Below are 26,107 nucleotides of genomic sequence, written 5' to 3'. Positions count from 1 at the left end.
AGCATTTCAATATAAATGCTGCAGGATTCCATACTCCATATTTTTAATACTTGCAGAAAACTTCTTAAATTATAAACTCAATTTGATTTTCAGGATGTGCAATTTTAAAATGGCATAAATTGATTGACCTACACCTGTGCAAGTACACGTACTACTAACTTCACATTGGAATTCACAGACTTGGAGTTAATTGCAAAGAGAAACGTGTTTATAATTCAGTTAATTAAAAATCATGGTCTAAGCTATCACTTTGGTGTAGAGATATTTTTTGTCCATTTGATGTTCAAGTAAAATACTTTATAATTTTAAAATGTATGGCTTCAAAGTTGAACTGTATTTATATTTATTTTTCAGGATTCATTATTTCAAAAAGTAATCATGGCATTTTTTTTTTAACCAGGCGATATCCAAATTGTGGGATTTTGCAGCTTTAAATTTTTTTGGTTTTCAACCAATTTATTTTAATTTTTTCATAAGAGTATCAGAAAGCATTATAATGTATGATACAACAGAGCTGAGCAACATACTGCACATATTCTTCATAATACACGAAGGTCAAATAAAGGATGGCTAATTTAACCAGGATAATAGTGTCTGTCCATTTTGTTGTCATACTAAACACACAAGCAGAAGGTCTGTTAGTTCCATAACAAAGTCGGTGTATTAAACACTACTGTCTGATCCTTTTTGGGAAAGGAGAGTGATTAATTGGCGTGTAAAGGGAGAACAAAGGGGAAGAAAGTTGAGTGCAGGATTTAAAAAGTCTCCACCATAAATTCAAGCTAAGGGACAAATAAACTGATGGCACACCTATGATGACCCTCAACGCTTGTTAATTCCTCTGTCTCCCATCCAACAACAACTTGTACACACACAGTGTGTCTCTGTTCTGAGAAGCATCCCAAGATGCTGCACTAAAGACAGAGAAACAGACACTGAGCCTTGGATAGAAATATTAGGAAGTGTGACGAAGCCTGGTTAAAAAGAAGGATTTTGAGAAGACTTTTAAAAGAGAAGAGAGAATTTGGGAAGAAAAAGGCTTTGGATTAACGTCCCTGTAACCAGGCCCAAGGCAATTAAGCATCTACAGCCAATGGTAGGGTAAAGGAGGGAGGAATGTTCAAAAACCTAAAATCAAATCACCAAAAGGCATAACAATTTTGAGTTATACTTAGAGTTCACGTATTAAAATGTATCTTATATGATTTAAGATTCAAAGAACAGAATCCTAACAAAACATGTCTTTCATGTAAAACGTCACTAGAAATCACAGCTTTAAAAGTATCATATTTGAGAGCTTTGCAGCTTGGAATTTATTTCTTTAAATGAAAGTCACCATCTAGAAACTCAACTGCATTGTTAAAACCTTTGCACATTGACCTCTGATGTGCAAATGTACACAGAAATTCAGCTAACACAATGCGCATTAATAAAGTTATTTGAATATGTAAAGTACCACTATGTCTAGATGGATCATCAATGTCAGTATGCACATGGTTGCGTACAGGTTAACAGTCCATCCTCCAACTCTTTTCAGCAAAGTTTCCTTTGAAATCCTGGGACAAATTTTCACGGGCCCACATAGATTGGCTTTGAAGTCGGTGTAGCAGTAAGATTACTGTCCACACAATTTTCCCTGAAATTTTGTCCTTTCCATTGCGATGGTGTGTTAAAAAACGGAGATTGGATTGTACCCCTATAGAATTCAAAGTTGGAGAATCTAAGATCAACATAAGAGGCAAACAGAAAAGAAATGCTCTTTCCTTCTGGATCCATTCTCATTCTCAAGAGAAAAAAGATTCATTCAGTGAAAACTACCTCTTCACTGTTCGCAAAATAAATTTACTTTTACCAGCAGTTGTAATAGATGCTCTTGGATTGAGACATGATGAACAATTACATTGCACAGACATAAGATGTTTTTTATTTTTCAAGTTCCTCAGATCACCAGCTTTTCATTACTTAAAGTACTAGTGTCCTCTTCATCCTCGTTCACATGTGAACTAATGTGTGCTGGCAAATCAATTATCCACTGCTCTGATGCAGTTAACTCAAAACCAGAATTGTCATAGAGGAGAAAGTTAGGATCAGAAGGGAAACTTTGACAACGATCTTGTCTGTACTGATGACGAGGTAATGGATTGCTCTGTGGATACCTGCAATTAGAATAGTTCTCAGAGTTGGGATCACTGATTTTAGTAGTCAACTTATATCGGTTAGCTGGTGTGCTTGACCTTCTCTTGCCTGTACAGGTTTCTAAGTCATTAAGAATACCATTTGTTGTTTGCTGATCACTTGCCTGCTCAGCTTTACAAGTTCGAGCTCCAGTTTGACTACCTTTCATCTGATATTTTGAGGTCTCCGGTGTGAGTGCACTGCTATTGCGGGCATGAAGTTTTGCTGGGCTAGCATTGTTAAATCTGGACTGAGCTGCAGTTTTATCACCAATGAATCTGTCAGTCACAGTTGCTGTCCTACAAATAGCTCTGGAGTGTGAGAGGGATGGAAGCTTCTGTGTGCAAGTGGACATGCTTCGTTCTCTGTAGAACTTAGCAGTTTTGCATTCATTGAAGCTAGACGTTCTCCTAAAGTTAGGGTTTCTGCCATACCCTCTGTCATACATTTCTACCTCAGTTAACTTTTCGCAATGCCTGAACTTTACTGGCCTGTTTGGAAGTGTTTTATTGCTTCCGTCACAAAAAGGTATTGTGCTGCTTATTTGTTGTGACTGGTACGGTAGGAAATAGTCACCAGATGGTTCTGGAAATGGCGCAATCATATAACCCAGCCCATGGTTAATTTTTTCTGCTTGTTTGTAGTAAATTGATTTTTGATCCAAAAACGGAGATTTAATACGAAACCTGTTCATGTTACTTTCTGCATCGTTCTCCTTGTCCAAACAGGGTGCAATAACAGTGCTGGAATTAACTCGCTCTACTTCTGTAGCCGGAATTCCTGTTTCATTAATGATTGTATCATCTAGTGGATGCTGTGTTACATGATACACTTGAGTTGCTTCCGTTATCCCTTTCTTTTTCATTTCTTTCAACTGTTGATGTGCCAAACGGTATCCAAATATTGGAGGGATCATTTTCTGAACACTTTGTTGCCCTAGGTTTTCCTCAGCTAACGTGTCCTGATTTGAAATGAAATTCTGGCTCCTCCTGTAACTTAAAGGGATACTCATACCATCCTCGATGTGAAGCGGAGGATCATTGTCAGGTAAAAAGTCACATTGATAGCTTGGGTCACAGAAGTTCCTTTCACCTTCAAGGTTCTTCCTGAGATTGTGTTGAGATACTGAACCTTGTCTCACTGCAGTATTGAAGTTCTGTGTCTTACGTGATAGTTTTGTCCGTATAGTGATAGCAATGGTGGCAATGATTATCACCAAACAGAGAGAAATGCCTGTGATCGTCACTATATTGCCTGTGTTATATGCTTCCTTATGAACTGTTCCAGGAAGTCCAAATTTCTGCTCTGTAACATGAAAGAAATTGAACGCTTAAGTAAACAAACGGACTTTAGGAACACAGGAACAAGATTAGGCCATTCATCCCCCTCAAGCCCACGCTGCTATTCAATTAGACCATGGCTGACCTGAACTCTATATACTCACCTTGATTCCGTAACCCTTACTGAACAAAAAACTCTTCAATCTGTTTTGAAATTTTCGATTGGCCTAACCACAAAAGCTTGTCAGGGGAGAAAGTTTCAGGTTTCCTCTATCCTTTTTGTGGAGAATTGCATCGCAGCATCACCCGTGTACAGTTATAATTTTAAGGTTACGCCCCCCCTTGTTCTGTACTGACCCACCAAGGGAAAGAGTTTCTCTCTATTAATCCTATCAGCTCCTTTAAGCATCTGAACCGACTCAATTTTTTTTTTTAATATTCTTTCACGGGATATGGGCATCACTGGCAAGGCCAACATTTGTTGCCCACCACTAATTGCGCTTGAACTGTGTGGCTTGCTGGGCCATTTCAGAGGGCAGTTAAGAGTTATCCACATTGCTGTGGGTCTGGAGTCACGTGTAGGCCAGACCAGGCAAGGGCAGCAGATTTCCCTTCCTAAAGGACATTAATGAATGAGATGAGTTTTAACGGCAATCAATGTTAGCTTCATGGTCACTATTATTGAGACTAGCTTTCAATTCCTGCTTTTATTAATTGAATTTAAACTCCACCAGCTGCCATCTGAACCCATGTCTCCCCGGAGGATGAGGCTGGGCCTCTGGATTGCCAGTCCAGTTCTAGTCCAATACATTACCATTATGCCGCCAAATCCCCCTTAATCTTCAATATTCGGGGGGAGTACAAGCCTATTTAATGAGTCTCTGGCAGGATTTGGTGTGATTATTTCTATTTTAGTCAAGATAGGCAATTACAATCAAAAAAATTGAGGCAGTGCAGCTAACTGTGCTACCAAACATGCCAAGCACGTGAAATTAAATATATCAAAACCAATTCTTTAATCAGATTAAGTTTTTTCCCTATCCTACACCTTTAGCCTCCCCTCAGCCTACCCACCCCCCCAAATTTTTGTTTGGTATATTCGCACACTTTTTTCCTACCCCTTTGAGGAATGGCAGGGAAATGTTGGAAGGTTTATCAGGCTGTTCACCAACCTGTTGAACTGCCTCATGAACACTCCTTCCATAGTTAACAAGTCTGGAATGGGATCTAAACTTGGAGCTTCTGGCTTGGGGGCAGGAGTGCTATCCAATCCCCCGCCACCCCATTAAAAATAGAGAAAGATATTAAAGGGAATGTAGAATGTGCAGGGAATTACATTACAATAGGTAGATTCAAATTGGATTGGCACCAGTGGACACTTCCTGCAGTGAAATTTCTTTGGTTTCCTACTTCTTAATTTTGCATACCTTCCCAATAATTTAAATTCTCCACCTAATATAAAATATTTAACTTTCCCTGCCTCTTATTTCACTTATCGCAAGTTTCTGTGATGCAAGTGGTGTCAGAAACTGCATATTTCCACACTTACTGGGATTGTTCTCAGAATAGTGAAGGTTAGCGGGAGATTTAATAGAGATGTTCAAAATTATGAGGGGTCTGATAAGGTAGATAGGGAGAAATTATTTCCCCTGGCAGGCAGGTCAGTATCCAGAGATACAGAAATAATTTGACGAAGAACCAGGGGGGAGATGAGGGTAATTTTTGTTTTAATCAGTGAGTTGTTACAGTTTGGAGTATGTGCCTGAAAGGTTGGTGGAAGCAGATTCAATAGTAACTTTCAAAAGTGAATTATATAAATAATTTTTAAAATTGTAGGGTTATGGAGAAAAAGCAGGGGAGTGGGATTAATTGGATATCTCTTTCAAAGAGCAGGCACAGCCACAATGGCCCAAAGGGCCTCCTTCTGTGATTCTATATTTCTACTTGTAGTCTGTTCCTTTTTATTGTTCTCAGCATTTTTTTGCTTTGAATTTTCTCCCTAACCTCTCCTGACTTAATGCAGGCACACAATGAATTTAGTGCCACCTTGGTACCTTACCCAATAGGGGTCATTTGCCTACACATTACAGCCACTGCGTTTAAAAGTAATTCATTAAATGTGAACTACAGTACGTTGAGGTTTTTGAGTGATGCAATAAAGAACTATATAAGCAGGAATATTACTTTCTACTCAAGAAAACTATTTTATCTTCAACATCAGTTTCAAAAACCACTCATTAAAATCAATTACAATTCTCCTTCTATCCATGGCCAAATAGCCCTGAAAGCAAACTAGCGCAACTTCTGCAATTGTCATTTTAAAACATAGCCTGTATACTTTTACATTCCCTTAGTCGATCTACAAACTTCTGTCCCCAGTACCATTTGTTTCCACGAGGAGTCCCATATTTCTCTTTCCTTAGTTCAATTTCCGTTTGTTCGGTAGCTCTTACCTCAGCCTCTTAAAAAACAACAAATTGCAACTCTCACATTATCATCCCACGTGGCTCTTTATCCAGGTTTATCACTATTAAGTCCCTTATCACGATAATTCATTGAGCTTCATCCTACTCTTCTGCCTGCTTTACCGTTATATACGTAAAAAGCACGCAAGTGAACAAGAAATATAATAAGGCAAATGTTTGACAGCTTTGAATGTTTTCTGAGGTGGAACATTTACATTTGATGCTTTTACTCACCTGCGCAATCCACAAGTGAACAAGGGGAGACTTCTTTCTCTTGGCCGCTACAAGCAATTGACCCTGAGAAGGATACAATGCATTGTCGGTACCTTTCACGCAGTCCGTCACCGCAAGTGACACTACACGGACTCCATGAAAGCCAAACACTCCCTCTTTCTACAAACATGAGAAAATGATTATTTTACTTTTCTCTGTGTATTTATTAAAATGAATGTGCTTTGTCTATTGACACTGAATGTTTCTTTTGTTTCCTTGCCTAATATTTCTTGAAAATATTTATGTTTACTTGAATAATTATGCTTTGGGGTTGCTTCATGTTTTATTCTATTCCACAGGATTTACAAAACCCTTTTAAGCAACCACCAACCCCCTCCCACCCCCACAACTTTCCCAAAAGACTCAATGGGTAAATTCACCATTTTAATCCCTGATGACTGAATCATGTGGAGTTAATTGATATGAAGCGGAGTAACAATGGGAGCACACTTTGGACTTAGGTTAAGTCTGTTAGGAAAATAAGTTAGGGTGCTCATGCCTCGTGTAGTGACCCTTGTTCAAAGTACATATGCAAGGATAGTGAGTGGCAATAGGTCTGGGCTCAGGTGTGATATTGCTGTGATCAAATCACACTCACAGTTCACACTCACATGTGATTTGAAGGAAGGATTCAAACTGTGTTCAAATACAAATGATTGGTTTCAGAATTGAGGGAATAAAGAGATAAAATCAGAAAGAGAAATGGAAGAAGAAAAAAAAATCAGTTTGTTTTCAAATTTTCTCACTGACTACATGTGTTTATCCCATGAGTAGATAGACCAGGGAATTATTGGCTACATGACCTATGTGTGAAACCTGTAGCGTTCCACATGTATATATGGGTTAGACTACACTTTGGGGACTGGTCTGCATCAATGTCTATCACGATTGAGTATATAAAGAAGTGTAAATACTGTGGACAGCATTGGTACAAACTAAAGCAACACCATGTAAAGGTCTTTTGTAAGTACTATGTGAAGGCAATTTTAGTATATTCATAATGCATTGTGTAATAACAAGTTCAGTGCTAAAAACTTGTGTGATGTAATAGGGATGGCCTGCATGTGCATCTCCTATCACACAAAAGAGCAGCCAGGGTGACCTCTGGTGACCTTATTTCCTCATTCTCAGAAAGTGCCACATCTCCGCTTATTGCTTTAACCTGACATCCCGGCTGTGATCCAGATCTCACCATACGGTGAATCATCAGTGGTTGGCACAGCATGTCGGTGACCTAATAAACAGTGCCAATGGGTTGGTAAGAAATGAATTTTTCAACTCACTCTTTCATTCATTGATTGATTGTTCTTTAAACTGATAGATTATTATTGATAACTATGGTAAAAAGCACAGTAGCCGGACCAACCAATGGTGATAAGTTTACTATTACTACAACTCCAAAAACTTATATTTATATGGTGCCTTCAATGTAATGAAATGTCCCAAGACACTTTGCAGGGGTATTATAAAACAAATATGACACAGCCACATGAGGAGATCTTAGGTCAGATCACCAAAAGCTTAATCAAAGAGGTAGGTTTTAAGAAGTGTCTTAAAGAAGGAAAGTGAGGTAAAGAGGTGGAGAGGTGTAGGGAGGCTCATACAATGCCAATATATTTTCCACAACTTCCAAATGAATTATGCTAAAAGAGAAATATTACATAATTGCAATATAATAATTTGTTAATACTAGATAACTGCAACATGATAAAATCAATAATAACCATGTTGAACTTGACAACACAACAGCACTTATAAAGGGTTGGAGCAAGGCAGCTACAGCACAGCTTAGAAATATTAACAGAGGAATGTGTTTGCATAACATTTTTATTACCTGCTATTTTATTGCATACCTCTGCTAAAATAACACACAAAGACAGATCATATCAATGCATTAAGTATCCATCCACTAATATCCCCAACAGTACAATCCAGGTTTATATTGCAACACATTAGTTAAGTGTAGTTAGTGTCGGTGCTACACTTGTCTCAGCAGCTGTCAGTTAAGAAGTGGAAAAATTGTCAGGATCCCTTTATCCAGAGACCTCTTTGTCTGCCATTATCCAGAGTTTAAATGGTCTTTGGAAGGAATGAGACTCCAAATTTGTAAAATTGCTCCTCCAGGGCTAGAGAGGTTGTTCAATAATAATTATGACTTAGTACAACATTTCAAATTCAGTTATTCTGATTCAACAAGGCTTAACTTTTTCATTTTTTTTACAGTGCAAGTAGTGAGTGAGTAGTTTAAGTTCACAATAAATCAATGGTTTCTAAATTATTTGTAAGCCCCTGCTGAGAGGTTGTGCTTTTGGGATCTTTGGTGATTTCATGCTCCTGCTTTCTCATAATGTTAACTAACCTTCAGACACTCACTGTGTCACTTACACAGCTTGGCATTTGGACAAAGCAGTGGATGGAACCGCAGTAAGAATCAGAGCCATTTGAAGAAAAAGAAAATCAACAAAAGGAAATGTAACCATATATTTCTTTCAAACCTGATCAATACTTCCCCGTCCCTTTAAAACTCAGTGGTGAAAAATAACATTGCTGCAACTTCAATTCATGAATTACAAAGAGAAAGCAGATCATTACTGCATGCTTCAACAGGTGCACTACTCATTACTACAGCTTATATATACATTTACAGATGGAATAATTTAGAAACCATTGATTTGTTGTGAACTTAAACTACTCATTCACTACTTGCACTGTAAAAAAATGAAAAAGTTAAGCCTTGTTGAATCAGAATAACTGAATTTGAAATGTTGTACTAAGTCAATTATTATTGAACAACCTCTCTTGTCCTGGAGGAGCAATTTTACAAATTTGGAGTCTCATTCCTTCCAAAGACAATTTAAACTCTGCTGATTTTAAGTGTTAAAGTTTTGTGTTCTGACATTTGAGTTTCTACCTTAATCTCAGGTGTATGCCCCAATCTTTATTTTGCGTTCTGTGCAATTACTTAAATGTGACTTATATTCCCTACTGTTTAACTTGGGCTTTGCTGTCTGTGAGACTTCTGCTAGCTGATTGGCTGATCAGCCTGCCAACTACCTATGCTGTAGCTGGATGATATAGGTCCCTTGTAGAAGGTGCCAAATTCAAACCGATGTGGCTAAGGTGAGCCTACACTAAATAGCCAAGTGGTTATGGTACTGGGTTTGTAACCCCAAGATCAAGAGTTCAAATCTCATAATGGCAAACTATGAAACAATGTAACTTCATCTGAAACAGATGGAAATGGGTTTGTACTCAAAAGAGTTACACTTAACAGCCTGCTAAATCTTTGTGGGCAGCCTTTCTCCAAGGCTAATGGTGACCACTGTCCCTTCACCACTGACCACAAAATCCAGGCCAACCTAACACACTTGCCAATTCTTGGGAGAACAAACAATTTCAATCATAAACTTTGAGTTAAGTACATCAATGTGGTAGTTTTTAAGGTGTCAAATCAATGCGGGACTGCGTTATAGTTATATGGTGGTTCAATGGAATTTATTAATATATTATTACTTTTATGCATAATTCAGCAAGTTTAAACAAATTATTTAATATCTATCACTGCGCAGTGTCCCCCTATCTTGGCAACAGGGGTAAGTGGTTGAATAAATTAACAGAAAGGGAAAAGCGGAAGCATTCGGAATTATACGAACCTGCGTATCTCTGAAGATCAACACAATTCACAGCCTTGGTGGAAGAGTGGCTGTGATTCACAATGCTCACGTATTCGAAGCAGTAGTTATTTTTCCCAGTGTCAAAGACGGAGCAGTTGAATTCGGTTTTATTATCCCTGGGGCGCAGCCACTTTTCAGCTACAAAACTATCTCTTGCAAACGAAGCCCCTTTCCGGGCTTTATACACAGAAATCTTGCCTGGTGCACGGGCGCAAGGTGGTGTCACGATACCAACCTCTGCAGACGATTCACATGTTGCCGTTTTCAAATGATCGACAAGCAGCTTATACCCAACAATTTGGGTAAATACTACTGGGTCTTTTGATGAGATCACTGAGTCGGTATTCGGAGATCTCAGTGAGATCGTTATGAAGTCATCTTGGCTGAAATCAGTGCAATCAAATACCACCCACTGAGAATTAGACAGCTCAATTTCTTTATTTATCGTTTTCTTTAAAACTTTGTCCACATTATAAGCTCCAGGTTCATTAGGATAAATCCTTGTAACGTCTAGAAATAACGTCAACGTATTTACTTTCCACGGGCACAAATACTCCTCAGTAAATACTTGGATCTGGAAGTTGCTCTGTGAGTCCGTTTTCCCGGCCACTTTTGTGTGAAAGGCTGGCCATTTGACATGCAATATGTCAGTTGTCCACTGGGCGGTGCCGTTGCTTGTAAAATCTGTGACTCGAAACTCAAAGTTGCCAGCGTAATTGAAATGAAAGCACTCAAACTCCACAGAGCTCTGGGATCGGTTTCCAGTGATCGCTTTTGTGGCGATAGTTCGGTTTGTGTTAATGTCGACGAGCGATACGGTTAAATTTTGTAGGCTTACATTGCCCAGTGCTTTATAGTCAACATGGACAGTCTGGTTGCTCAGAGCCACATGCCAAGGTTGTCTCGAAAGTCGATATTTGACTTCGGCATAAACAGCTGCAATAAAAGAGATGATTTAGATTTATTCCACAAAATGTTTGCATTTAAGGGCCAATTATACAGCCAGCTTGCAAGGGTTTGGACGTACAGATAGGTACCTGCTTCCACCTAAGGAATGGCACATCATGGTGGAATATTTTCAAGGCCGAGCTGGATGGATTCTTGATTAACAAGGGCGTGAAAGGTTATCGGGGGTAGGCAGGAATGGAGGATTGAGGTTACATTCAGATCAGCCATGATCTTATTGAATGGTGGAGCAGGCTCGAGGGGCCGTGTGGCCTACTCCTGCTCCTGACTGGTATGTTTGTTTTATCACTGATAGAGACCCTCAGGTCAAAAGGATGTGTGAGGTTGCCGGTGCAGGAATTTACATGCAAGGTAAAGTTAATTGAGGACAAAGGGCAGGCAAGTCAAATGAGGGGGCAAGGGGTAACTGAATTGAGTTAAAGGTTGAGGTCATCAAGGGCATTCAGTTTTATGAGCAGATTTATGAATGGATTTTCAGTTCCAGGCAGAAGGCAAAACATGGCCACTTGAACTCTAGCCCATAACGAAAATGAAAAGTTATATTGAGCTTATTGTAGTCTCTTAACTGGATTTCAACACCCAAGGTTGCTTTTAAATACTTGTCCATATTATGCCCCACTGTATAAATGGTAAGATCTTTGCACGGTCTACAGTATGTAAAAATCAACAAACTCGTAAAATGAAGTAAATGACAGATTAACACTTGATCTGATTTTATACATTACTAAATAATGTCTAATCATGGACAGTGAAACTGGTTCAATGGAAACCAGTTCCATCACTGAGTACAAAAACAAAATACTGAGGATGCTGGAAAGCTGAAATAAAACTGAAAATGCTGGAAATATCCAGCAGGTCTGGCAGCATCTGTGGAGAGAGAAGCAGAGTTAACATTTCAGGTTGATGTACTTTCATCAGAACTGTTCTGATGATTGACCTGAAACCTTAACTCTGCTTTTCTCCACAGATGCTGCCATTATTTCTGCTGGTTATTTCCAGCACTTGTTAAAAAAAATTATTCCATCATTGAGTAATTCATTACACACAGTTTTGTATACACATTTAATTGAAATTTAGTAATTGAGCGGCAGATTTCAGAAACAGTAACAACATATAAGACTTCCGGCATTACCGTAGAAAGGAATATTAAGGGGAATAAACTCTGGGCCAAGGGAGGGAGGCCAGGAGAGGTGACTGAAGGCTAGGTTGGAAAGGTAGGTTTTGAGAAGATACTAAAGTAGGAAAGAGAGGAGGAGGGAATTAGGGAAAAAGTTCCAGATAAGAAGACTGAAGTGACAGACAGCACCGCCACTAATGATAGGGCAAAGGAAAAGGCTCTTGAGTGAGCCAGTGCAGATACGATGGGCTGAATGGCCTCCTTCTGTACCATAACAATTCTGTGATTCTGTGGGAGGTACACAAGAGACTGGAGTTGGGGAAACAACAGGTGCAGGAAGAGAATTATGGTTGGGGAAGGTAAAGAAGCACAAAGTCATGGAGAGATTTGAAGATGAAAGGAACTTAAATTTAATGTACTAGTGATTGATAAGGCAGTGAAGGTCATTGAGGATGAGAACTCAGTGCAGGACAAGGAGAAATATCGTTGCGTTTTGGACCTGCTGGGGTTGTGTCAACAGGCTCGATAATAGAGATAGAAAATACAATTTAATTGAACTGAGCTTTCAACTGGTGTGAAATGAATATATTGCTATAGGAAAAAATTGGCATTTTTCAGGTAGTTGTTTAACAAAAATATTTCACACACTTTAAAATGATTCTAAGTTTGCTTTGAATCATAATTTTAATGTGTGCTAAATATTCATTAATAATCATGTGTGTATTCAGTTGCCAGTGTGACTAATTCAATAATTCATTACACTAAACAACATAAAATAATGTATTACTGTCACAAGTGATAAGGAGGGTGTAGAATGATGCATGACTAATTCTGCATTACATATTTTCCTGAAACCCTTCAAATTCCTCAAATTTATGTCGCTAAAGTATCAGTTAAAATAATTGGATTAAGGTTGTGCTTTCCAAAGGAGATAAGCATAATGTTATATAAAATTATATAAAGTAGCTTAACATAATAAAAAAATCATTGTCAATTCACTTTGCAATTGGATTTTATCATAATTTCCAACACTAAAAAAGGATTTAATTGTTTAACATTAATACTCATTTGTTAGCAGGAAAGCTGCTGTAGGGTGTAGCAGAGAGTTACAAAGAGGCTATAGTGGTCACATCTGAAGCACTGAGAACCTGATTTCTCTAAAATGCATCTTTCTTAAAAAATAGAAATTTCAAACTCCAAAACCTTAACCTGAATTTGACTTTATTATCAACTGTGTAATCTTTAGAATGTCATAATGATGTATTTCAAACAGAAGGTCATTGCTCCATTGTGAAAACCCATGTGCTCATTCTTCTGTCTCATGAGATATTTTTGGATTATTCTCACCTAATGACCAAGAATTCTGAAAGAATTGTCCATTTCCTATTAAAAGCTCTTAAAAGTTTTCTGTTCGGCCACCTGGGAACAATTTGTTTCATTACTTATTGAAATACTTAAAAAACTGATTTTTAAATTCCAAACTCTTAATTCTTTTAAGTTTTAAATTGACCAGAGCTTTAATTAATGTGTGGTATCCATACAGCATTTAAGAATTATGTTTCTGTTGATCTTAAATTGGGGGTGTTGTATGACTGCAATTACTTTGTGTTCATTTGCTCTTAACTTGATGACAATGTCTGTGAGATTAGTTTATAGTGTAACACCTTTAGCTGCAGTGAAATTAGCACTGTTGAGGAACAAGAGTTGATAAGAATTTATGAGATTTTCTTCATTTGCGCTGTATTTTGTACTTTGCATAAGTTGTCCATAGTAAAACATAAGCATTACCAATGTTCCCAAGTTATTATTCACACAACAGATACAATATATAAAAAAATTTATATAGTGACTTTCATGACCTCAGCATGTTCCAAAGTGCTCTACCACTAAAGTGTTGTCACTGTTAAACACAGAAGCCAACATGTGTGCAACATGATTACAATCAAATTGTCTTTTTTTTGTGATGTTGATTGAGTAACAATTATTGGCTAGAATGTCTCTGCTGTCCTTGGAAAGAGAGCCATGGGGTCTTTCACATCAACCTGAGAGGATAAATGGGGCCACAGCCTCCTCTTAGCCCCATCACTCTCTTCAGGTATCATGGTACTGAAAGGGCATTGGGCTTCTCAGATTGGTCCAAGGTACTGCAAATGCATTCTGCAGACAACTGACCAGGGAACTCTCCCAATCTTACTACCTGCTATAGACAGATGTGGCCTGTCTGCCTCTCTACCTTATCAATGCACCTTCCGTGACCAACAAGCCCAGCCAGGGCTTTGAACCTAGAGCTTCTGGCCCAAAGGTAGGGACGCTACCCACTGCGCTACAACAATTGGTCTACAATTTATTGTGGCACTTCAACTCACAACCTTCTCACTCAAGAGGCAGAGTGCGCTACTGACTGATCCACGGCCGACACCGAATAACGTGGCGGCCTGTTTACAATGCAGTACAGTGGGAATTAAAAATCCCCCTCTTCACTAGGTAACATTCTAGCCTTGCTCGAATATGCCGCTTTGCTTCAACCTCTTTAGATATTGTTGAACATGCTCGGCCCGAATGGTGCATATTCATGTGTCCCTTGCGGGATTCTTGGAGCACTCACCGTATCCAGAGAGAGCCAGCAGCAGCACCTGTGTAAAACCTGAGAGACTTGGAGCCAGAGGATGTTTCATTCCGAACACTGGTGTAAACTCGGGTTCTCGCTCGTCATGTCCCTCTCTCACATTCAGAGCCTCATGATTATTGGAATGGGATCGTCCCACACAAACAAACCCTAAAGAAATGACAACCGGGCAAAACGCCTAACTTAGAACAAACACGTTAAACATACCATAGTTACTCTTATAATATAAATCAGAAAAAGTGATAAAATCAGGAAGATGGTGTCTATCATTCAGTCTATCAAATAAATACTTGAAGATGTCAGGCGCTATTTGTAATTCGATATATTCTTCAAAATTCAAAATTCACTTTGTCACTTGGACCGTACTCTTCCGACAGCCCAGGTCTCTCTCTCTTTCTCTCTCTGGATCTCTCTGTACCTGACAGCCCGAGTCTCTCTCCCAGTCTCTATTTGGATCTCTCTGACTCTGAGTCTGTCAGCCCGGATCTCTCTCTGTGTCTCTCCCTGAGCGGGTTTCTCTCTATCTCTGTATATGACAGGCCGGGTCTTTCTCTCTCAGACAGACAGTCTGTCTCGCTCTCTATCTCTGTTTCTGACAGTCCGGTTCTCCCTCTCTATCTCTGTATATGACAGGCCGGGTCTCTCTCTCTTACTCTGTATCTGACAGTCTCTCTCTCTCTCCTCTGTATCTGACAGTCCGGGTCTCTCTTGCTCTCTCAGTGTCTGACAGCCTGGTTCTCCCCTCCCTCTCTCTGTATCTGACAGTCTGGGTCTCTTGCTCTGTATCTGACAATCCAGGTCTCTCTCCCTCTCCCTCACTTTGTATCTGACAGTCTCTTTCTCTCTCTGTATTCGACAGTCCGGTTCTCTCTCTCTGTATCTGATAGTCCAGGTCTCTCTCTTTGTGTGTATCTGACAGTCTGGGTCTCTCTCTCTCTCTCTGTATCTGATAGGCCGGATCTCTCCTGCTGTGTCTGTATCCGACAGCCCAGTTCTTTCTTTCTGTATCTGACAGTCTGGGTCTCTCTCTCAGTATCTGACAGTCCGGGTCTGTGTGTGTGTGTGTGTGTATCTGACAGTCCCGGTCTCTCTCTCTCTCTATCTGACAGTCCGGGTCTCTCTCTTTCTCTCTGTGTCTGACAGTCCGGGTCTCTCTCTCTTTCTCTGTATCTGATAGTCCGGATCTCCCTCTCTTTCTCTGTATCTGATAGTCCGGGTCTCCCTTCTATCTCTGTATCTGACAGTCTGGGTCCTGGGTCTCCCTCTCTCTCTCTCTCTCTGTTTGACAGTCTGGGTGTCTCTCTCTCTGTATCTGACAGTCCGGGTCTCTCTCTCTGTATCTAACAGTCCGGGTCTATCCCACAGCCTCTATCTGAATCTCTCTCTCCCTATCCCAGTCCGGCTCAGTTCTGATCTCCCAATCCCTCTTACCCCTGTGTAGTTGGACCAGTACAGCTTGCTAGTTTTTCAGTTCTTCAGCATGGGGAAACTTTTTTTGGTTAAAGCGGGACTATAATGGTGGGCGGTGACCTGCGAGCTCTTCCGGCCCGAAGTGAATGACATGAGGGAGTGGATTGGTGATGCTGCAATGTCCGCACTGGAGAGAAGAAAAGCCAAACTCCAGGTTTTAAATTGTTTTTAAACTCACTTATTTAAAAATAACAAGAGGACAAAAGTGGAGGAGAAGGGAAAACAAAAGATAGATGCAGATAATGGTTGGAACTGAGTTACGAGCACATTCTGGTTTAGACGAGGAATTCCAGAATATTGGGTGCTGAAAGCCCAGCCAATGGCGGGGCGAAGGAAGAGGGGACAGAGAAGATGTCAAAATTGGAGTTCTCATAAGGTTGTAGGGCTGGACGTGGTTACAGAGATGGAGGAGAGTGAGAACATGAAGGGAGACCCACGACACGAGGATAAGGATGAAGATGTTATTTGAGGAATTGGGAGACAGGGAGCCAGTGTGGTTCAGTGGGCATTGAGGCCAAGGGCGAAAGAAAGAATTTGCTTTTCTACAGCATCTTTCACAAGCTCAAGACGCCCCGAAGCGTTTTACAGCCAGCGAAGCGTTGCTCACTGGCTCTGCTATTGAAAATATAGCTAGCAGTTTTCACTCAAAGTTCCCACAAACAGCACGAGGTAGTGACCCGTCTTCCACCTTCCCCCGGAGGGACAACTGTTTGGCCATAATACCAGGAGTGCCACCTTACATCCAGCTGAAGGTTTAATGTCACACCCCATGGCAGCATCTCTTTGAATGCGACTTGCTATGAGAAAGGGCAACAGGCAGATAAGGATGAGCTGAAGTGTCTGGGGGGCACGTGATGGGAGGGTCATTGGAAAAGCTGGTGCTGGAGGTTACAGGTGTTTTTTTGGCAGCAGGTGGGCTGAGGTGGAACAGGGACAGGCACCATTATGAAGCCCGGGAGTAGGCAGACTTTGTGATGGAGGGAATATGGATTTGGACGCTCAGCCTCAGGGTCAGATAGGAGCCTGAGGTCACAAACAATCAGCTTGAATCAGAGACAGTGACCAGGAGCAGGAAGGAATTGGAAGCAAGGTTCAGACATGGGATTACATGAGAAGGTGGGCATAGATTTGGAAGGAGACAACACACATTCAAGGAGTTTGAAGAAATGGGGGTTGGAAATGATGTTGTCATTTGCAAGGACAAAGAAGTGGAGGGTTGAGTTTCTCGATGTGGGTGATTCTGAAAGGGAGGGAGTCAGTGTCCAAGGAAAGGGAATAATTTACAATGTCAGCTAAGGGATTAGGATGGTAAAAAATTTTAGTGGGAAAGGGGTTAAGAGAGCAGGAGGTGGGTCTCATGAATCAGATGAGCTCCAAGAGGACATGAGGGGAGATAGGACAGAAGCTCATGTGTTCATGACTGAGACAGGTGGGAACGTTGGACAGCAAACCAAATTTCCTTCAAAGGGTTAACTGAGAGAAAGGAGAAGCAGAGACAAGTCTCAATGTTAGTAGCAAGGAAGTGTATGTGCTCTTGTTGTTGGAAGGAAGGGTGGAGAGGCAGGGAAAGTGGCTCATGGAGACAGTTGGTTACAGAGAAATAAAGCCAGAGTTTATCTCTGCATTCCCAAATGATCCTGGAATAGTGAGTCACAATTGTAGAATTTCTGAGTTGTGGACTGGCCACCTTTTCTCCTTCCAGTCAGGATACTAAGCAGTGAATTATTTTCACTGAAACATTGTTAACTGGTTTATTTTAATTCAGAGGAAGTTATTTTTAATTATTCCTCAATCTCAGTTTTGTCTATTAAAATAGACTATATTTTCAATGAACAAAGTGGTCAACAACAGTTTCAGATTGCTGGCAAGAAATGCAGATGTTTTAATCACAGTCTCCATTCCCCTGTGAATTATGCAATTCTTGGCACACAGCAAGAACAACAATTTGACATAATAACAAGGACTTAAGCTCCAAGTTAGAAAATGTACATAGCTTCCCCAATGGTTCAGTGAGTATTTGTACCATATGTAGTACCAACCTACGCAAACAGGAATGTTCAATACGCAGTCCTCCATCAATGTGGTGGTCGAGGTACAATCTGCTTGTGTCTTCAAAATAGGATTATTGCTCTTCCTCCTACATGTTATCAGTAACTTCTGCTTGAAAAGTCCATGGCTGGATTTAGAGTGAGGACAGGATCTGACTGTGTTGCAGTCAAATAGTATGGCAACTTTGGGTGTCTGGACTTGCTTATCGAAAAAAAAAAACAAGTTGACAAAATACAGGTGCCCATGAATCATACTTCAACATAAGTCACTACTTTCAGAAGAAGAATAAGAAGGGGAGAGACTGAAAAGGGGAAATAAATAATTACAGGGGGTTGAAATTAAAATGTCTTGCTGCCATTGTTAAAGTCATTGTTAAATCATTTGGTATATGTAAAATCTAATGTCTTGTTATTAGAACAGTGGGTGAGGAATAATTATTTACTCAAACTTAAAAAGCAATTAACAGTGTTAAATAAAAATAGTGTACTAACTATTTAATACAATGGTACAAGAAGAAAAGCCAGCCAAGCCAGGCCAGAATGATCTCAAAAATCTGCCTAAAGAATCCCTGCTTGTCTATTTCACTGGTCCCTGTCAACTGGTATTGTCCTAACCCAGTAAGTGGAATAAACATGGTCTATACCTGACAAGGATGTAGTCAGGATGAAATATTGTGGATGCTGGAAATCTGAATTAAAACAGAAAATTGCTGGAAATACTCAGCAACTGTGGCAACATTTGTGGACAGAGAAACAGAGTTAATGTTTCAGGTTGATGACTCGTTGTCAGAACTGATAGTATTTAGAAATGTAGCAGGTTTCAAGCAAGGCAAAAAAAATGGGTGGTGGGTTGGGGCAGGGAAAGAAGTGGATGTTGAAGGAAAGAAAGACAGAAGGTCAATGATAGGATGGAAAGAATGAGAACACTAAATGACAAGAGATGACAGTGCATGGCAAAAAGGATATAGTCACAGTTTAATAATTAGCCCAATATCCTTACTGTTAATGAGAATAAATAGTTGCTAAAATATCTCAAATTTAACTCCCTTATGATTGTCAATTTGGTTTAGGCCTTTGATTTGTTAATTCTCTCACTCTCAGACTTGAAATTGAGTGATTTTTTTAATGTAAAGCAGTCAGCCAGGGGCTCTGGGACCTTAGAAATTGTATTATATTCTAGCTAAATTAGCTATGCAGGAATCTATCACAAAGCCTTTTAAAAACTATTTTCATAAGTTGCTTGTGGATGCTTCCAAAGGTGAAGATACACCCTTTGTTCTTGTCTCATGGTTGCTCAGAGGTGTTTGCATTCTATTCTATGCTTAAAGCTGAGACTTGTTTCAGAAATGATATCAGCAGTGCAATCATCATGATGGACACCATCAAAGAGGTAAACATCTGTTGAATCCTGAGGAAGCTGTACTGCTGGAAAGTGTTTTATTCATGCCAAGTACATTTTACTTATTTCTTCAGTGATAGCTGTCATTTTATTTATTACCGTTATTTGTTCAATAATACTAATTCATGGACAGAAACAGGACTGGGGGAGAACAAGGAACAAAATTTGTCATCAATAATTCAGCAAAAATGTATACCCAGGTTAAAAGTGATACATCATCACTTCATACACAGCCAGTATTCTGCTATAATTAGCAAAGACAGGAATTTCATCCTTCACATGTCAAGTAACACGTGTAAGAATGTAATTTATAAAAATCTAATCCCAGTGGCCACTTGCTGAAAAGGTTCAAAAGTTTCAAGCTTCTCCCTACTCCTACCAATTGTAAACTATGGTTCAGAATCTGATTCCAATTTTAGCAACCAATTAGAATTCTTGAGATAAGTTATACTTTATGCTTTCAGGCATTTGATTCTGATAAATTGTTGGTTTGCTGAAAAAGTATTCCTTCTTATTTCTGTCTTCACCACAGAAAAGTAACAAAATGATTAACATGCTTCCTTGTGCTTCAGATCTCTCCAGACACAACACATTTCAGGGCTTGTTGTGAATATCATTTGCAAAACAAAATTGTACATTTGACTTTTAAAAAACAGAACCATAAAAACTTAAATATCACAGAATCATAAAAACTTAACTATCACAAAGATGGGTATTGTATTAAAATAACAATTTTCTATGCTTTCCAGATTTCAAATTATACCTAAATATGGAAACTATATGGGAACTTTTACTTGTTATAAAAGGATCAAAAACCTTCCTTTATTGAATTAATCTTCCTCAGAACCTCAGTCTCTTCAGTCCTTACAAGCAGCTCAGTAATGACTGCCTCGATTCCCCACAAGGCAGAATGCAAACCTCCTCCCGGCATATTCAACATAAACATGGTTGTGATTAGGGACTTGGTTGTATAGGAATCACAGGAAGAATACCACATTCCACCATTCTATGTGATTGAGAGTCCAAGTGCCATTGCAACATGCTGTGAAATGGAAGTAACTCAAATAAAGTTTCCAATATCTTTTTTTAAAATCACCTTTACAAAATTCAATTTTCAGTGTTAATGACCAAAAGACACTCACTTATATAGCGCCTTCCACAGGCTCAAGAAATCCCAAATTGCCTTGTCAATTGAGTACTTTTTGATCTGTAGTCACTGATGTAGGAAACACAGCAGCCAATTTGCACCCAGCAAGACTCCACAGAAAACAATGTGCTAACGACCAGATAATCTATTATTGTGATGTTGGTTGAGAAATGGTGTTATACTGACAAAGAGCATGGGATCTCCCACCAGTTTTATGACAAACATTTAACACCATGGGATCTTTAATGTCCAAATGTGAGAGAAGACAGGATGATAGTTTAATGTCTCATCCAAAACATGGCATCTCTGATAGTGCAGGCACTTCCTCTGGACTGCACCGGAGTGTCAGCCTAGATTTTGTGCTCAAGTCTCTGAAATGGAGCTTGAACCCACAATCTTCCAACCAGAGGCACGAGAGTGAGAACAATGAGCCATGGCAGATATGAAAAAATCCTAATCTACTTATAAATACTTTTTTAAAATCAAATTCATCTGTTGTAACATGACACCATAAAAAAATGCAGTTTTAGTGGACTGATCATCCTTCAAAACAAAAACAGAATTACCTGGAAAAACTCAGCAGGTCTGGCAGCATCGGCGGAGAAGAAAAGTGTTGACATTTCGAGTCCTCATGACCCTTCGACAGAATTTGCATTCGAGTCCAAGAAAGAGTTGAAATATAAGCTGGTTTAAGGTGTGTGTGTGGGGGGCAGAGAGATAGAGAGACAAAGAGGTGGAGGGGGGGGGGGGGTGTGGTTGTAGGGACAAACAAGCAGTGATAGAAGCAGATCATCAAAAGATGTCAACGACAATAGTACAATAGAACACATAGGTGTTAAAATTAAAGTTGGTGATATTATCTAAACGAATGTGCTAATTAAGAATGGATGGTAGGGCACTCAAGGTATAGCTCTAGTGGGGTTTTTTTTTATATATAATGGAAATAGGTGGGAAAAGGAAAATCTTTATAATTTATTGGAAAAAAAAGGGAAGGGGGAAACAGAAAGGGGGTGGGGATGGGGGAGGGAGCTTACGACCTAAAGTTGTTGAATTCAATATTCAGTCCGGAAGGCTGTAAAGTCCCTAGTCGGAAGATGAGGTGTTGTTCCTCCAGTTTGCGTTGGGCTTCACTGGAACAATGCAGCAAGCCAAGGACAGACATGTGGGCAAGAGAGCAGGGTGGAGTGTTGAAATGGCAAGCGACAGGGAGGTTTGGGTCATTCTTGCGGACAGACCGCAGGTGTTCTGCAAAGCGGTCGCCCAGTTTACGTTTGGTCTCTCCAATGTAGAGGAGACCACATTGGGAGCAACGAATGCAGTAGACTAAGTTGGGGGAAATGCAAGTGAAATGCTGCTTCACTTGAAAGGAGTGTTTGGGTCCTTGGACGGTGAGGAGAGAGGAAGTGAAGGGGCAGGTGTTGCATCTTTTGCGTGGGCATGGGGTGGTGCCATAGGAGGGGGTTGAGGAGTAGGGGGTGATGGAGGAGTGGACCAGGGTGTCCCGGAGGGAGCGATCCCTACGGAATGCCGATAAGGGGGGTGAAGGGAAGATGTGTTTGGTGATGGCATCATGCTGGAGTTGGCGGAAATGGCGGAGGATGATCCTTTGAATGCGGAGGCTGGTGGGGTGATAAGTGAGGACAAGGGGGACCCTATCATGTTTCTGGGAGGGAGGAGAAGGCGTGAGGGCGGATGCGCGGGAGATGGGCCGGACACGGTTGAGGGCCCTGTCAACGACCGTGGGTGGAAAACCTCGGTTAAGGAAGAAGGAGGACATGTCAGAGGAACTGTTTTTGAATGTAGCATCATCGGAACAGATGCGACGGAGGCGAAGGAACTGAGAGAATGGGATGGAGTCCTTACAGGAAGCAGGGTGTGAGGAGCTGTAGTCGAGATAGCTGTGGGAGTCGGTGGGTTTGTAATGGATATTGGTGGACAGTCTATCACCAGAGATTGAGACAGAGAGGTCAAGGAAGGGAAGGGAAGTGTCAGAGATGGACCACGTGAAAATGATGGAGGGGTGGAGATTGGAAGCAAAATTAATAAATTTTTCCAAGTCCTGACGAGAGCATGAAGCGGCACCGAAGTAATCATCGATGTACCGGAGAAAGAGTTGTGGAAGGGGGCCGGAGTAGGACTGCAACAAGGAATGTTCCACATACCCCATAAAGAGACAGGCATAGCTGGGGCCCATGCGGGTACCCATAGCCACACCTTTTATTTGGAGGAAATGAGAGGAGTTGAAGGAGAAATTGTTCAGTGTGAGAACAAGTTCAGCCAGACGGAGGAGAGTAGTGGTGGATGGGGATTGTTCGGGCCTCTGTTCGAGGAAGAAGCTAAGGGCCCTCAGACCATCCTGGTGGGGGATGGAGGTGTAGAGGGATTGGACGTCCATGGTGAAGAGGAAGCGGTTGGGGCCAGGGAACTGGAAATTGTTGATGTGACGTAAGGTGTCAGAGGAATCACGGATGTAGGTGGGAAGGGACTGGACAAGGGGAGAGAGAAGGGAGTCAAGATAACGAGAAATGAGTTCTGTGGGGCAGGAACAAGCTGAGACGATCGGTCTACCGGGGCAGTTCTGTTTGTGGATTTTGGGTAGGAGATAGAAGCGGGCCGTCCGAGGTTGGGAGACTATCAGGTTGGAAGCTGTGGGAGGGAGATCCCCAGAGGAGATGAGGTCAGTGACAGTCCTGGAAACAATGGCTTGATGTTCAGTGGTGGGGTCATGGTCCAGGGAGAGGTAGGAGGAAGTGTCTGCGAGTTGACGCTCAGCCTCCGCGAGGTAGAGGTCAGTGCGCCAGACAACAACAGCACCACCCTTGTCAGCGGGTTTGATGACAATGTCAGGGTTGGACCTGAGAGAATGGAGTGCAGTAAGTTCAGAGAGAGACAGGTTAGAATGGGTGAGAGGAGCAGAGAAATTGAGACGACTAATGTTGCGCCGACAGTTCTCAATGAAAAGATCAAGAGAAGGTAAGAATCCAGAGGGAGGGGTCCAGGTGGAGGGAGAATATTGGAGATGGGTAAAAGGATCCGTTGAACTGGGAGAGGACTCCTGCCCAAAGAAGTGAGCCCGGAGACGAAGACAGCGGAAGAAGAGTTCAGCATCATGCCGAGCCCGAAATTCATTGAGGTGAGGGCGTAAGGGTATGAAACTAAGTCCTTTGCTGAGCACTGAACGTTCAGCATCGGAGAGGAGAAGGTCAGGGGGTATAGTGAATACACGGCTGGGGTTGGGATTGGAAGAAAGGGTGGGGACGGAGGAACAGGCAGGGGTGGAGGGTCCTAGATGGGTGTTGGTGTCAATGAGTTGTTGCAGCTTGCGTTCCTTAGCACTTGAGAGAAAGAGAAAAAGTTTCTTGTTGAGGCGTCGGATGAGCCGAAGGATAAAATGAAACTGGGGGCACGCGCAGCTTTGAAAAAGGGTACGGCGGTGCTGCTGGAGGGAGAGGTCGAGTGTGTTCATATGGCGGCGCATGGCACTGAGTGTGGATTTCAGAATGTGACGGGAACAGCAGTCCGAGAAACGTTTTATGTCCCGGAGATACCTGTAATCCTGGGTGGGTTCGAAACATGAGGGGTGGAATTTCAGTTGAAATCCACGTGGGGTAAGTCGGAGACGGAGACAGTCACTGAGAAAGGAGATATGGCTGTGAAAGCGGGTTTTAGTAAACACCTTGTCAAACACTAGGAGTGAAATGGAAAGCAAGGAAGGTGAGCAAGACAACAGAGAGATACGGAAATCTTGTCGCAGAGGAACAGAACTTCTTCAAGGAGGTAGGCATTTCTTGAAGAGCAGTGGCAGTCAATTAAACACAGAGATAAAAACAAAAAAACTGCGGATGCTGGAAATCCAAAACAAAAACAGAATTACCTGGAAAAACTCAGCAGGTCTGGCAGCAATTAAGCACAATACTTTGATGATTTTGAGGAAACCAATTACACACTATTTCCATGCCTCGAGAAACATTTTGTTACTTTTTTTATGTGGTAGTGCAAAAACTTGACTGTATTGCAGTAACCACAGGGAGTGAGGTAGCACGAGACTATCTGATAAATGGAGAAGGATGAAGGGAGAAGAATTTATATTTCACAAAGAGTGTCTAACTAGTACAGTTAAATACAAAACTAGAAGAATACAATTCTTAATTTGAGAAGGCTCAGATCTAGAATATAGGGCTCTGTTTTAGTTCCCCTACATGGTGGGGAATATTGAGAATGTAGAAAACGTCTAGATGATAGCAACCAGAAAGATGCTTCATCTGAGGACTCTTAGCTATCAGAATAAGTTCAGGGTACAGTGGGGCTTTTCCCCCTACTGAAGATGCAGAGACTTTGAGGAGATATGATTAGACTTCAAATGGTGGGCAGAAACAATTTTGTTAAGTGAGCACAGACAGAAAGTAGACAGGCTTCATTACAAAATATAAAAAATAGAATTGGGTTAAATGACTGGATGTACTACTTATCACAGGGAGTGAAAGACATCTCAAATAGATTGTGGAATGTAGAGTGAGTGTGAGTTTGCTGCATGCCTTGAAAAGGAAGCTGGATGAGTTCATTCAAGTCATAGGAAGTTGACAGAATAGCTGCGGCATGCAATATCACAAGCTACAGTCTCCTGAATCTTGTTCAATTGTCTTTGCGGAATGGAATTTTCCACATACTTTCCTATACTGGTTGGAGAATTTTCCACCAGCTTTCTGCCTCTCTCATGGCATGAGTTGGGTTGATGATGGATGAAGGTTGCACAATGGAGAAGGCTTGATGAATCAGTTGGATCAGGTCTATTCCTGCCCTTTCCATTTGTTCTCAATTTATACTTATCACTAAAATTTTTAACCGCCGCTCCCAGCCACATATTTAACCAGCATTTTCAAAACATTTAATTAGACATCACTAACTGCTTTTACTGGGTACCTGTGTATCCATGACTTTGCGTGTGGAAGGGGTCTAATACGGTCTCACTTGAGGCTTGTTCATTCTTAATCAGTTCTCACCACTTTCTCGCTCATCATCTGGTCAAACAAATTACATCTTCATCATCGATACCTCTCAGCACGCAAGTTCGAAGTGCTTCAAAATTCAAAAGACACAAATAGACTGGACAAGATGTCCACGGATGGGCAATGCCTTCATCATCACAGAACATAAACGCTTAACCACCTACACATTCTGGTCACAGAACTTGGAATTCTTTTTTGCTGACAATTTGAAAATGATGATTTTGTTTTGCTGTGTAGACAATTTTTGCTTCTCTTTTTTTCCTTAATACAAATGCTCCCCTTATAAAAGTACCAATGCAAGTAGATTTAGCAGCTGTAAACTGTGACTACTAATTAAAGTTGCAAATAAGGAAAAAAAAGCTGATTATATCCCCAAGTTTGATGGCATGCACTGGTGTGTTGCACTGGATAATTGTGTAAGTTTTTTATTTGATTATTGATGCAATTTTCTGGTGGACTAA

At 40.8% G+C, this 26,107-nt stretch overlaps 1 protein-coding gene across 3 annotated transcripts; it reads right to left on the bottom strand.

Annotated features, from left to right (window-relative positions):
* Positions 1 to 1,284: 1,284 nt before the first annotated feature.
* On the bottom strand, positions 1,285 to 25,680 carry LOC121284221 (thrombospondin type-1 domain-containing protein 1). 3 transcript variants are annotated; one of them, XM_041199506.1, is made up of 6 exons: positions 25,561 to 25,680; positions 18,086 to 18,296; positions 14,556 to 14,726; positions 9,847 to 10,803; positions 6,155 to 6,313; positions 1,285 to 3,480 (listed from the first exon to the last, which is right to left on the bottom strand). In XM_041199506.1, the coding sequence occupies exons 1-6, from the start codon at positions 25,570 to 25,572 to the stop codon at positions 1,940 to 1,942; spliced, it is 3,051 nt and encodes a 1,016-aa protein (XP_041055440.1). In that variant the 5' UTR covers positions 25,573 to 25,680; the 3' UTR covers positions 1,285 to 1,939. The 3 variants fall into 3 exon arrangements, with proteins under 3 accessions (XP_041055440.1, XP_041055441.1, XP_041055442.1); XM_041199507.1 differs by lacking the exons at positions 18,086 to 18,296; positions 25,561 to 25,680 and adding an exon at positions 16,008 to 16,108; XM_041199508.1 differs by lacking the exons at positions 18,086 to 18,296; positions 25,561 to 25,680 and adding an exon at positions 14,867 to 15,055.
* Positions 25,681 to 26,107: the final 427 nt, after the last annotated feature.

The sequence above is a fragment of the Carcharodon carcharias genome, chromosome 11 (genome assembly GCF_017639515.1).
Source record: "Carcharodon carcharias isolate sCarCar2 chromosome 11, sCarCar2.pri, whole genome shotgun sequence".
Taxonomy (NCBI): Eukaryota; Metazoa; Chordata; class Chondrichthyes; order Lamniformes; family Lamnidae; genus Carcharodon; species Carcharodon carcharias.
The sequence above is the reverse complement of the archived record's forward strand: the minus strand, read 5'-3'. Positions and strand labels throughout refer to the sequence as shown.

Coding starts and splice junctions, on each gene's coding strand:
- LOC121284221 (XM_041199506.1), bottom strand. Junction 6,314..9,846: donor TGATCTTCAGAGATACGCAG/GTTCGTATAATT, acceptor TCATGTTTGTAG/AAAGAGGGAGTGTTTGGCTT. Junction 3,481..6,154: donor TTCACTTGTGGATTGCGCAG/GTGAGTAAAAGC, acceptor TTCATGTTACAG/AGCAGAAATTTGGACTTCCT.